The following is a 12,727-nucleotide window of genomic DNA, read 5'->3' as shown; positions in this document are numbered from 1 at the left end:
TGATGATTTCATATAATCTAATTTTGTAACTCAGTTCACAGATTAAGACCATGTGATACAGTTGAAATGACAAGAGGAAGCTAGTAAGTGGACTTTGAGCTGGGATTGTTTTACATCCAAGGTCAAGACTGATCTTTCTTGATCAGATTTGAATGAATGTAGTTTATATCGTGCTTAAACTGTACTTCTTGGGGATGAAGGGGACGCGTGTTAGGTTAAGATGGCCACAAGTAACTAAAATATAATATTTTCCTCTAAAATGTAGTGGATTAAATGCATAAAGCAGCTCAACTTGCAATTACTCAAGCACCTTAAAATTAACACACTTTATACTTATATTGTAGTAAAGTTTATTTAGCTGGTTTTGTTTAGATTGTTTATTTATTGTTGTATGCACATTGCAGAGAGAGAGAAACATTTCGATTCCCCTGTATGTCTGACATATGGTGAAATTGACAATAAAAAAGCCTTTGAATCCTTAAAGTTATACTTCCGTACAGTACTTGAGTAAATGCAGCCGGTTACTCTCCACCACTGAGAGCTACAGTAGCTGACTGAGATAAAAGTGGAGCACCACTGTCCCCTACAGATTGAAATCGGCGACTGAGTACAGAACCGATTTCCGGACAATCCCGAACACCTACGAAGACAACCTCCCCTCTTCTTCCCTTCCTCCCTCCCTCCTCCCCTTCACGCCTAATGTTGCTGTACCTCCAACCCTCCCCCCGTATCAGAGGAGTAGAAACAACAAGCCGCCATTTTGTTTGTGCGGACAGACCGTCAGAAACAGGAGGAGATCACCGAGCGAAGGAGCGACTCCGGCAACCGACGACAGCCGCTCCGGGAACCGCCGGGGGAGGAAAGAGTGGCGAAATCCCGTCCGTGTTATCAAGAGAGCGAAAGCCTCGCCAAAAAGATAAGACGTCAGTGGAGGGAAAACCGAGTCGGTGATATATATGTATGCATGAGAAGGAAATACTCCGAAAAATCCAAGGAAGGGGGTGTTTTGCGGAGCGGAGACGGAGAGGAGAGGCGGAAGAGAGCTATATATTATCATTAACGAGGAAAAACCTGCGAGAAAAAAAGGGGGAAAACACCAACATGAAAAATCATTATGTGTCCGTCGCGGAGGAAGGAAAGAGCCCGCATAGACAATTATATAAATAAATTGCTGCCGGGCAGAAGGGAGAGGTGGAAAGAAAGACGGGTTTAAAGAGAAGGGGAAAATTGCCAGGATCAACACGAAGGGGGGCATTCTCCATCACAAAGAGTCAATGAGAGGATTTTGTCAGCCCGAAATATTTTAGCGGGGGGGTGTCAACATCATCGTGCCGATCTGAAGCTTTCCGCTTCCGAAATAGCCATAATTTCTTAGCGATCCACCGTCAAAATTTTATCACATTTTCGCCTGTCGCCGTAGCTGTGCTCCTGTTTTTTGTTAACAGCTTTCTGTTTCTGTTCGCTTGCATGGCCAAGGCATCTTCTAAGCAGTGATTGACAGGTAAATATATATATATATTTTCTTTCTTGGAATATGTATCACTCTTTTCGTTATCTGAGATTGCAAGAGTTTAAACCAAGCGAAAAGCGGAGGAGGAACCTCTTCTGGAGCACAAGATAAGTAACCCCACAGATCGTCCTCTGCAAAATAAAACTAATTGGATCAATCTGACTGCCCGCTGATTGGCAATTAGAGCTGTGATTGCCCTCAAGAACTGTGCTGTCAAAGAAATAAAGTCTGCATCAGAATCGATTGCACCAGAGCAGTGATTTTTGATAAGATTTTTTGCTGTTTTCAACCTTTGCCAGCACCGCTGACTGCAAGAGGCATAATCGTGCAAAAGGGGGTTGCAACAGCCAAATGTGCAATACGAGTCTTGTTCTTTCTGACCCAGTGCCTTGCATGGTCAAACACTAAGTGCACAATTTAGCCTGCATGCACATGCAAAAGAAAACTCGTGCATGGAAATAGACATCCGCAATAGATATTCTTTTGTATCTGAATAACAGCGAGTGTGAGACGGTGTTTTCATCTCCCTGCAGAACTATTTATTCAGTTACAGTTAAGCCAATGCCAGTTGTGTTTTTTTCTCAGTATTGCACTTGAGAGTACCACTTACGCTTTAACTGTACAAAGCCACTGCTTAAAGCTACTGCTGGTGGTCTCCACGCCGGCTGACTGCCTTTTTGGAAACGTAAAGGAATCAGTGGCAGTGAGATGTCTGGTCAGGGGAGAGAAATGGTAAACGCAACCGAGGATCTTGTAACTGTTGCATGAGATATCGGCCTCCAGAAGTTAACACAGAACTACTCCTGGCGTGTGTTTTTGGACCACCATTGCCATTTCCGTGCCCACGCCGAGACTCTCCCGTGGAGTGTTTCAGACCTGAAATACAGGATTTCTCCGCCGACTATGGCGGGCAGGACTGAGTGCACCACGGAGGACGGATCTTGGGACAATTTTTGTGTCGCAGAAGAGGCTACATGAGGTTGTCAGAGGGCCGCACGCTTGCCTTTTTTGCCGACTCCACCTTCCCACCTCCTCCTCTTCAAATCTGTGAAGAAACAAAATCTCCGCCAGGGGAGGGGGACTGATATCTGCAGAGAGGCATAAACCGAGAGGGAGAACTGTGAGGGAAGGAGTTCAGCATTGCTGTCTTCTCCCCTGCCGTCCCCCCAAGCGGTGGGGGAACGATCAGAAGTATTTCTTAAAGGAATAAGGAGACGCAAATAAAGGGAATACGTTTGCCCTCCGTGGATCTACAGCATTTTTTTTAATTCGTCAAAAATATGGCCGATAATGTCCTGGAGTCCGGCCCGCCTTCAGCCAAGAGGCCCAAGCTGTCCTCTCCAGCTCTCTCGGTGTCTGCCAGTGATGGAAATGGTAAATATTTTGCATAAATTTCTTATTTGGGGAGAAAACATAAACTAGCTTTGTCTGTTGGTGTATTAATTACGGGTCAGTCTTGGGAGTCCCTGCAGAGTTGCAAAGCAACTTAGTTGGTCTGAGACAGAGTTGCTTCATAATTAATGCATTTAAACTTGAACATATTCGTAGTTTAGCTTTAAATGCCTAGTTAGAGGATTTGGGTCTCTAGCGGGAAAACCTGGTGTAGTGCTGCCGGTAGGAGCAACTTTCTAGGAGTGATGTTTTGGTGTGTTAGCCTCAACGGGCTAACTAGCTACTAACTACAACATCCACCTCCAAACAATGGAAGAGTCGAGTCACCCCAGTTTGCTCCAAGTTGTCCGGCTACTTTAAAAGTTAATTATTTGGAAGAACGAAGGCACAAGGGCGCGAAACAACAGGCTTCACAAATACCCCACAAACAAAGAGAGAAAATACGGTTTCCAAAACAGCTTTAGGTGAAAGTAACGGTAACGGAGCGAGCTAGCTAACTAGCTAGTCAGATAACCCCACCGGACCGGCTCAGCTGAGCTCGGTAGCTGGCTAGCAAAGGAAATAAGTGATGATTAGAGTAATTTTATCTGTAACCAGAGCCTCTTTTTTCTTGTTGGTATTAACTTTTTTCCCTGTAGTTGTAGGAAAAGTCGGTTGGGGTCAGGAATACTTAAGGTGTTGCTAGCGGTGAATATGCCCTGTTTCAGTGAACTGTTGTAAACCAGCTAGCTATTGTTCGGCACTTAATTAAAGTTGCGCGAAGCGTTGTTGTTCAGCTGAAAATAGAGCTGTGTGTCAATTTTAACCTGCGTTTATGCGTTTGAATCAAAGAACAAAATCAGCCGCGGTCTCTGAAATGCCTTCTTTCATGTCTTTTGTTCATAAGCTCTGAGTTTCTCAATTGTGCTACCGACGAAGCCCCATTCTTGTTCGCCCTCCATTGTTTGACTCTGCACGGCGACACTGCGCTGCACTTTTTGCAGTTTACTTTTCAAAATACTACAACACTGATGCCGAGCAGAGCACTCGAATGCCTCTCACCTTGACTGAAAATTAAACTACTATAGCAAACGAATTCATTTACACATGTGGAGCAAGAAGCTATAAACTCATGCTGTCATACCCTCTAGTTGCAACCAGTTGTAACTGGACTCTCAGAAAACCATTGATTTAGGTGTTTAGTTTGCGCTGTTTAAATTATACTATCATAACGCATAAAGTTGATAGACTTGTGGATTTGTAATGTAAATCAGGCAAACTTTAAACTAAACAAAAAAAAAAACCCCAAAGATTGCTGGATAGACAACCAGCCTCTGACTGTTAGAAAATAATGTGAAGTTCAAGCTTGAATTATATTTAATTTCCCACAATAGCTGCTCTTCCAGTGCAGTGAAGAGAAGCCAGGAAAGGATGAAACAAGTCCTGTGCATACATTTCATCGAAGCATTTCTTCTAGGATTGTATGGATTTTCAGGAGAATTTAGTGAGATGTTAACATGGCAGACATTATAGAAAGATCAGACGTCCAGGTTATGACATTGGAACCATCTGGTTTGGTACTTTTATTGTAGAAAGATCTGTGCTTTTTCTGTGTTGTGTTGGAATAAAGCACTACTCCAGGAAAGGATTTAGATTTTAATGTATTTAAGTGTACTCTCTAAAAACTTTCTCTTTGCCTCCTGTTCAAGTGGATATGACCTCTGATCCTTTCGTCTGTCATGCTTTGCAACATAACTGTAGATCCAATGCACACACCTGCCTAGGTACAGTAGTGTTTACCCCTCTGCGGCTTCTGACCCCAACGCTACTGTATTCACTCTCCATGTTTGGCACTGCATCAAACCACAACCTGATGCACAGGAGGGAATCCAAGGCTGTTTGAGGCAGCTACTGATACACTGGCTGTATGGGTTCCAGATTAGTGGTTTATAGTTTTCAAACTAATGTCAGAGCTGTACCACACCTGAAAATTAAAGATATTGAATTAATCTTGAAAAAAAAATGTGGCTGTCTGCAGTGCAAATCAGAAATTTTAGTGTTTCCTCAGCAGTGAACTCTGTAAATCAAATCTTTACCTTTCTGATTGGTAAGAAAGTTTTTTTGTCTTCACTTATTTCTAGATTTTGGGTCACTCTTTGACCTGGAGCATGACCTCCCAGATGAGCTCATCAGTTCCTCGGATCTGGGGCTGACCAATGGAGGGGATGCCAGCCAACTCCATACCAGTCTTGGAGGGGTCGGAGGAGGGATTGGTGTGGGAGGAGGCCAGGATGCTGCTGCTAAACACAAACAGCTGTCTGAACTCTTGCGCGCTGGAGCACCAGCACAGCAGGGTGGCCCTGCTTCCAACAGCACAGCACCTGGGGCCTCCATGGGGATGATGGGGGGTGTCAGTGTTTCCCCTGGTGGGCCTCAAGGCATGCCACCCCAGGGCCAGCAGCAGCAACCCGGATTAATGCAGCAGGTTGGGATGGTTGGAGGGGTTGCAGCTCTCAATCGGGCAGCTGCCATGATGGGTGCCCAGAAGGGCAACACTGGACAGCAGCAGCAAGGGCTGATGGGGGGCCAAGTGATGAATGGCTCACCACGAATGGGTTACCCTGGCAATGCAGGCATGGGTAACAATAGTAACCTGTTGGCAGAAACCCTACAACAGCAGCAGGGCGGTCAACCAATGGGACCAGGGGGTCAAGCAGGGATGAGACCACAGCAGCCTGGAGCACTGAACAAGGTAAGCCAAAGCAGCAGGGCCAGCCAATACATGCTTCTCACATCTCAGTAGCAACAATTTTTATAGCAAATTGTCATGGACTTCTCGTCACATACAAGGAGAGTGGTTTGAACGCTTTATAGTCTATCTGTAACCTCTACCCTACTCATCTAAAGTTAATACTGGGGGTATGTCATGTATACTCAAAATACTGAAGTTTGAAATTGTTGCTAAAATCAGTGAAAACTGATTGGTCCGGATGGAACTTCATAAATGTGACCTCTCTGGAGTTCAATCAAGTCTTTCAGAAAGGAAGACGAATGGTAATTTCACCCTAAAAGCTATTTAGACTCAGGTTTGTGTTAGTGAAACAGTATTGTCAGGCTTACAGCACAAACGGTAAACACATCTTTTCAGAGCAGAGAATCAGAATCAGAAGTCTTTATTGTCATTGTACAAGAATACAACGAAATTATAGCAGCCTTGAAGTGGTGTTACTCCAAATCTAAATAAATAAAAAATTATGTACAAATAGTCTAAATAAAAGTAGAAATAAAAATAGAAATAGAATAATACTTTTAAAAATAGAATAGAATAAAAAGGTGCTGCAGTAGAAAAAATAGTGCAAGAAAGACAGAGCTAATATAAATATTGAATTGTTGTTATTGCACATGGAGAAAGTGGAGTTCAGCTGCATAGTGCAGTATGTTGAGGTGTATGTATGTATGAGTGAACCGGGAAACTGAAGCAGACCTGTAGTAGTTGCTCTGTAGTAGACTGCTGAAGACGAGTTCTCCAGAGCAGGTGCAGGTATGAGTGTGGTTATGTGTTGGACTCACAGACGCGTCACTCTTCGCTCTGTGGTATGGATGGTTAACCTCCTCGCTGTTCGATATGCCACACGACGGTTGTGATTTTGTTCTTAAGGTGTGAAGGAAGCACTGCAAACGCCTGTGTTAAGTGGTTTAATTGAGGTATGTTTCCCCAACTGCATGACACGGTAGCTTAACTCTCTGTGGCTGTGCACCAACAAGCACAGGATTTGTTTTGTCCTGTAGTTAAAATATCATCAGTATGGTGTATGTAGTAGCAATGTTTTTTTTTTGTTTAACTGCTCGTCCTTTTTGCACATAAAGGAAATGATGTAGTTTTAATTCTTTGTTAAACATAGTAAGCAGAGTTATTTTCACTTAAAGCTCAGATGCAGAGATGAACTGTTTCATGAGACTACATTGATCCTGTAGCAACGGTGAACAGACCACTTCGCATGAATTGGAGCAACCTTATTGGATCTTCAGCCATAAGTTTTTAAGATTTTTTTTTTTACAGCTCTTTTAGCATCAGGCTGAAAATACTGTGGGCTAAATGTGAGGCTGTAGCTGGTGGTGACCTTTAGATGATGTCTGTGTTATGAACTTGCTGTGGGTGCAAATTAAGGTTGGGAGAAAGCGGAAGTGACAGTGTGATTATATGATTACAATGCGAACCAATCGTGAAGGAATAATTTGTCAGCACTATGAAAGCGATTTCATGATGTCCTGATTTCATGTTTTTAAAACAGTCACGTGTAGTTGGATTCTGTATAGATTTTAAACTCATATAAGATGATGTTGTATTACGTCCCCTATTTCATGCTTTCAGTGATAATGAAAAGTAATTGATATGATTTTCTAAACAGTCTACTTTTGTCTCCATGCATCTCTTCTCCTTCCTTGCTGTCTCTCATTCCCATCCCATCTCCTTTCCTTCCCATCTCTCTCATTTTCTAATTGCCTCTCCTCACCGTCCTTTTCAGATGAATATGATGGCCAATGCGGGCCCCTATGGCGGTCCGTACGGCCAGTCTACTGGCCAGGGATTGCCTGGAGCAGGGCTGGGCCCACAGCTCCAGAATAAGGCAGGCCTGCCCAACAATATGGCCACTCAGTTCAACATGGACAAGAAGGCGCCACCGGGTCAAGGCATGCCTGGGATGGTAGGATGTTTTTATTTCTGTTCTGTACAGGTGGATAAACTCTGTAGCCACTATAGAGGCCTCTTATATTACAGTAGATTAAGCTCCATCTTAATTGAAGTCTCTGGAATGGGTTAAAGAAGTGCTACATATACACATTTTAACATTGCACACACTCTCATATTACACACCATTTCTTTTATATTCAGAGGTAACAAAGGGATTTATACACACAGGGTTCACAGACAAATCAAGGGCAAGACCTATTGACAAACCTGGATCAGATTCTAGCAGATGGATTGTTGTAAAATCCTCTGCTTTTGATGTGCCTTTGTGACTTAACAAGACTGTTTGGTATGTGATAATAAATCATTGCACATGTGTGTGTATCACTGTAAGAAGCAGAGAAACCAGTTTCTCTAACAAAAGCCTGAAAAGATGTAAACACTGTGCAGAAACGCAATAGTATTCTATCATCTGTATGACCTGTATATACTGTTTAGTGACTCACATCTGTGTCATGGACCACTTTGCTTTAGCAAGAAGTTTTTTGGCATTTGACTTCATGTTTATCATGGCACAGCTCTGTGGTGACAGTATTGGTAACTGTAGGGATTTTATCAGGTCCCTACCACTGCTGATACTGATCAATACCACTGCTGATACTGATCAATACCACTGCTGATACTGATCAATATGCTATCTTTTTGTCTGCAAAATCCCGACAGCAGGACGTCAGTGTGAAATAATTCTCTATGCTTTGGTAGGATTTTTGTGACTCAAACTTGTCCACAAACAGGTAGACCTCTGTAGCAATGTGGGGGCGTCGTTAATGAAAGTAATGTAATCCCAGGAGAGCGCACCTACCCGTGAACAGGTGGCATTTATCAAGTTGAAACAACATTTAAGACAAGTTTGTGCAGTTAAGGGGTAAATGTAACTTGTCCAAGCAAAACCTACCAGAGAAAAGTAAATGAGTGAATGTTTTGCATGAGGACCGTTGTGTAATTCCTGCTCTTGCAGTTGTAGGGGACTTAGGGTTGGGATCTGCCAGCTTTTTTTCAGGTTAGGCTATTCCTTTGTATTTTCCTGTCTTCACTAAAGAGTGCATGGGAGGTGCCAATTTATGTCACAACATGCCGACTTATTTTGGAAAAAAAAAGCTCACTCTTACGGGCTAATCTGAAATTGACAGCAAGAAATTACCTGGGAGCTAAATTAGCTGCAAATAGGCTTACAGACATTTTAGATGAACTCATAGTGGTATCAAAGGAGGAAACAGCCTGGGCTCACTCCTCAGGCAGCAAGGAGGAACACCACTGACATGGTTGCCTTGCATGGGATTTTAGTGAAGAAGTAGCTTAAATCATAATTACAATTACCTCAGATACCTCAGAGAAGTTAATCCTTTTGAAGTGAGGCTTAAGATCAATCAAACGCACCACAATTACCCTGTCAGACTGCGGTCAGTAAACTGTACATGAATGTATGGAGAAACATTCATGACCTTGATATAAAAAAAATGCCACAAGTTTTTTTTTGTAGGTAATTTCAACTCTTGATTAAATTGGTGGGCGGATGTTTTTGTTTCTCTTGTGCGTCCCTCTCCCTGTCACACGCAATATCTCAAATACCAATGATTGTTATGAAAGGTCGACTTTGGGAAAGTATTGGTCAATCAGTCACCAGTCATTTTCAGCTTATAGCTGTGATCAGTAGTCAACAGAGCACAGTCGCATTACAGGCTTGAGTTATTTATTGTGCTCATTTCTATTTGGCTTTAATTAAACACAGGCTTTATGTATTTTTTTCAACAGAGGAAGGGCTCATTCATTCTTTAGATGGTTTTCCTGTTTTTAATTACGGACTGGCTGGAAGCATAGTTCTGAAATAAGCTTTTTGCTCCTTTCTTCACAGAGCATTTTACAGTGTTTGATTGTTAAATTATTGATCTACTTTTAATTGTTAAAGCATTTCTTTTCAAGTATTAGACAAAATCGGTCAGTCATCAGTGAAAGCCTTTTACGTGCTCTTTCGGCAGTAAACGCCTCATCTATGTCTAATAAATATTTAATTATTTAAATATTGACAGTTGCATTGATTTGTCAGCCGCCAATCTGTTCCTAAATTGTTACCTGATCGCTGTCTAATGCTTGTCTTTGCCTCCTCTCCCCTCTCTGTCCCAAGGCCTCTCAGCAGCAGCAACCCGGGGCGGTTGGCGGTGTATCCATCGGCGGAGCATCAGCGGTGGGAGGGGCCCAGGTTGGGCTTAATGCCGTAGGGGCAGGTCCCGGCACAGCGCCCCCTACTGCAGACCCTGAGAAGCGGAAGCTGATTCAACAGCAGCTGGTCCTCTTGCTCCACGCGCACAAGTGCCAGCGGAGGGAGCAGGCCAACGGCGAAGTGCGGCAGTGCAACCTGCCGCACTGCCGCACCATGAAGAATGTGCTCAACCACATGACTCATTGCCAAGCTGGCAAGTCCTGCCAGGGTGAGTCTGCTGAATTATGCTGATTGCTGGTTTTATGGTGTGTGGTTTATATCATGAACACTAGGCAGTGTTTACAGTTGTAAAAAGTCGTAATGTATCTGCAGGTTGTTCTCGCGTGCTGTTTATATCCTTCGTGGTTTGCCCCCCAGCTTTTCGTTGTTTCTGAATGAGTTATTCTGTCTTTAGGTGACTGTCCTACTATAATTTTTCCTTGCTCCTACTCTCATTGAGTTGCCATCTGGACATAGTTTTATTGTACTGAATGACTCACACAATTACTTTGTTAGTCTCTGGCCTCTCTCTCTTCCTTCTGACTCTTAGGTTTCCCTTTTTTCTCTCATCCTTTTCTCGTCTCATTATTTTTCTCCCTCCTTCACTTTGTCATATTTTCTCATTTCATTTGTTCTCCCCTGTCTCTCTTCTTCACTTCCCTTCCCCTTTCTTAAACTTTTCTCCATTTCTGTCTCTTCTCCTCCAGTGGCACACTGTGCCTCATCCAGACAGATCATCTCTCATTGGAAGAACTGCACACGACACGACTGTCCTGTGTGCCTGCCACTGAAAAACGCTGGTGACAAGAGGAACCAGCAGTGTAAGTGTTTCTCACTCTGTGGCTGTGTGTGTCTGTGTCTGCCTTTGAGTTGTATACATGCTTGTGGTTATCACTGAGTTATTGCACATGATCTAAATGCATGTTAGTGGTCTTGAATCTACCAGTGCTCACTATTTGTATTTTCAATCCTCTCTTTCTCCTTGCGTTGTCTTGACAGCCCTTGTCAACAGTGCAGGTGTGGGTTTGGTGAACTCTTTAGGTTCAGGTGTGCCTGGTGGACAGTCCAACACTCCAAATCTGAACCCTCCCAGCCAGATTGACCCCAGCTCCATAGAGAGGGCTTATGCTGCACTGGGCCTCACATACCAGGGCAACCAGATGCCACAGCAGCAACCACAGGCCAACATGCCAAACCAGGGGCTGCAGGGGCAGCCTGGGATGAGGACTCTAAACACCATGGGTTAGTTTGTAATGCAAACTGTGGATGTCACAAATTACATGGTAACCTACAAGGATCACTAAGCATGGATGATCATTCTTGCCCTTGTTTCAATTTGAAGATGCATCTTGCATCAAGATTTTCATTACAGTAGACTTATTTCACAAATATAGTTGTCTGACAATCGCAATTAAAAACCATATCTTTATAACTGTTACTTTCTAGGAGGAAACTCTATGGGAGTCAACGGTGGAGTGGGAGTGCAGCCCCCAAACCAGCAGTCCACCCTACTGCCAGATGCCATGTTGCACAACAGCATGAATGCACAGAGGTATGACTGCTTTTCACTGGTCACAGCTGACTAGGTCTGGCTGCTGTCATATAGCAGTGTGACTTAACATTAGTTCTGTATTGGTTGAAGTCTTACTGCTTGTTTCTCTTCTTGTCTGTCGCTTCCCTCAGTTTGATGAATGATGGTGTGGGGAACCTGGGCTCCATGCCCACGGCAACTCCTCCTTCTGCTGCAGGCATGAGGAAGACTTGGCATGAAGACATCACACAGGACCTCCGCAACCACCTTGTCCACAAGCTGTGAGTCCGCTGCGTCCTGCTAGCGACCCCAAAAATCTCTCTATAAAAGCGGCAGCGAGCGAAATGAACTCATTTGAATATTAGCTTATATTCAGCACTGGTTGTCAGTTGGTTGCCTCTGTCCTCAAATTAACTGTAACTGTGTGTCTTGTATGTGTGTATGTGTGGGAGCAGTGTGCAGGCCATCTTCCCCACTCCTGACCCAGCTGCACTGAAGGATCGGCGGATGGAGAACTTGGTGGCTTACGCTCGAAAAGTAGAGGGAGACATGTATGAGTCAGCCAACAGCAGGGTAAGGAACCAACAACAAAACCAGGGGATTAAGTAATGTCGCAGATAGGGAATGAGGAAATAAAATGTTTTTATGTTATGCACTGCTGAGACCTTTTCTATAACATCCCCCCTCCCTCCTTGCTCTGTCAACCTTGCAGGCGGAGTACTACCACCTGCTGGCAGAAAAGATCTACAAGATCCAAAAGGAGCTGGAGGAAAAGAGGAGGACACGGCTCCAGAAGCAGGGCATGATGCCTGGCCAACCTGGAATTGCCTCCTCAGGCCTCCCACAGGGGCCTCCCAGCATGGGACAGCCGCCCATGGCCCCTGGGCAACCCCCAAGTAAGTAAACATACTGTTTTTACCTCCCTCACACACTTGTGTGTGTACATAGACAGATATGAATGCATATATGCATACTTTATGCATGCAAATAATATAAAAGGAATTTAACTGCTGATTTTCAAATCCTGAGATTAAATATAGGCCAAGGAGAAACGTAGTTTGAAGTGCGAAATGAGAACAAACACGCTTACACACTACTAGTCTGATATGTATGATGTTTGTTTGCCTGACCTTTCTCATCCATAAGACATCTTTTAGTCATCTTTTTTGGTATCCTTTGATCCTGAAGATGAGATCTGTGATGTATGTTATCAACCTTTCAGATGGTCCTCACGCCGATCCACCCATGGTCCGACCAGCTGGACCCAATCAGATTGTCAGCAGGATGCAAAACCCAGCAGGTACATCAGAGCATAAATAACATTATCATAAAGTTGAATGAACAGACTTGGATAAATGTATTTTAAAT

At 43.7% G+C, this 12,727-nt stretch overlaps 1 protein-coding gene across 1 annotated transcript in view; it reads left to right on the top strand.

Moving 5' to 3' along the window:
- Positions 1-764: 764 nt before the first annotated feature.
- ep300b (E1A binding protein p300 b) overlaps positions 765-12,727 on the top strand; it is a 32,314-nt gene continuing 20,351 nt past the window's right edge. Inside the window, exons 1-11 of the mRNA XM_041063571.1 lie at positions 765-2,884; positions 5,023-5,633; positions 7,408-7,587; positions 9,754-10,057; positions 10,536-10,649; positions 10,828-11,070; positions 11,275-11,380; positions 11,512-11,640; positions 11,815-11,932; positions 12,072-12,255; positions 12,582-12,659. Of these exons, the coding sequence (XP_040919505.1) occupies positions 2,791-2,884; positions 5,023-5,633; positions 7,408-7,587; positions 9,754-10,057; positions 10,536-10,649; positions 10,828-11,070; positions 11,275-11,380; positions 11,512-11,640; positions 11,815-11,932; positions 12,072-12,255; positions 12,582-12,659 (2,161 nt within the window). The 5' untranslated portion in view covers positions 765-2,790. The remainder of the gene's footprint in view (positions 2,885-5,022; positions 5,634-7,407; positions 7,588-9,753; positions 10,058-10,535; positions 10,650-10,827; positions 11,071-11,274; positions 11,381-11,511; positions 11,641-11,814; positions 11,933-12,071; positions 12,256-12,581; positions 12,660-12,727) is intronic.

This window comes from Toxotes jaculatrix, chromosome 18 (genome assembly GCF_017976425.1).
Source record: "Toxotes jaculatrix isolate fToxJac2 chromosome 18, fToxJac2.pri, whole genome shotgun sequence".
In the NCBI taxonomy this organism is placed as follows: Eukaryota; Metazoa; Chordata; class Actinopteri; family Toxotidae; genus Toxotes; species Toxotes jaculatrix.
Note: the sequence above shows the minus strand (reverse complement) of the source record. Positions and strands in the feature narration are given on the sequence as shown.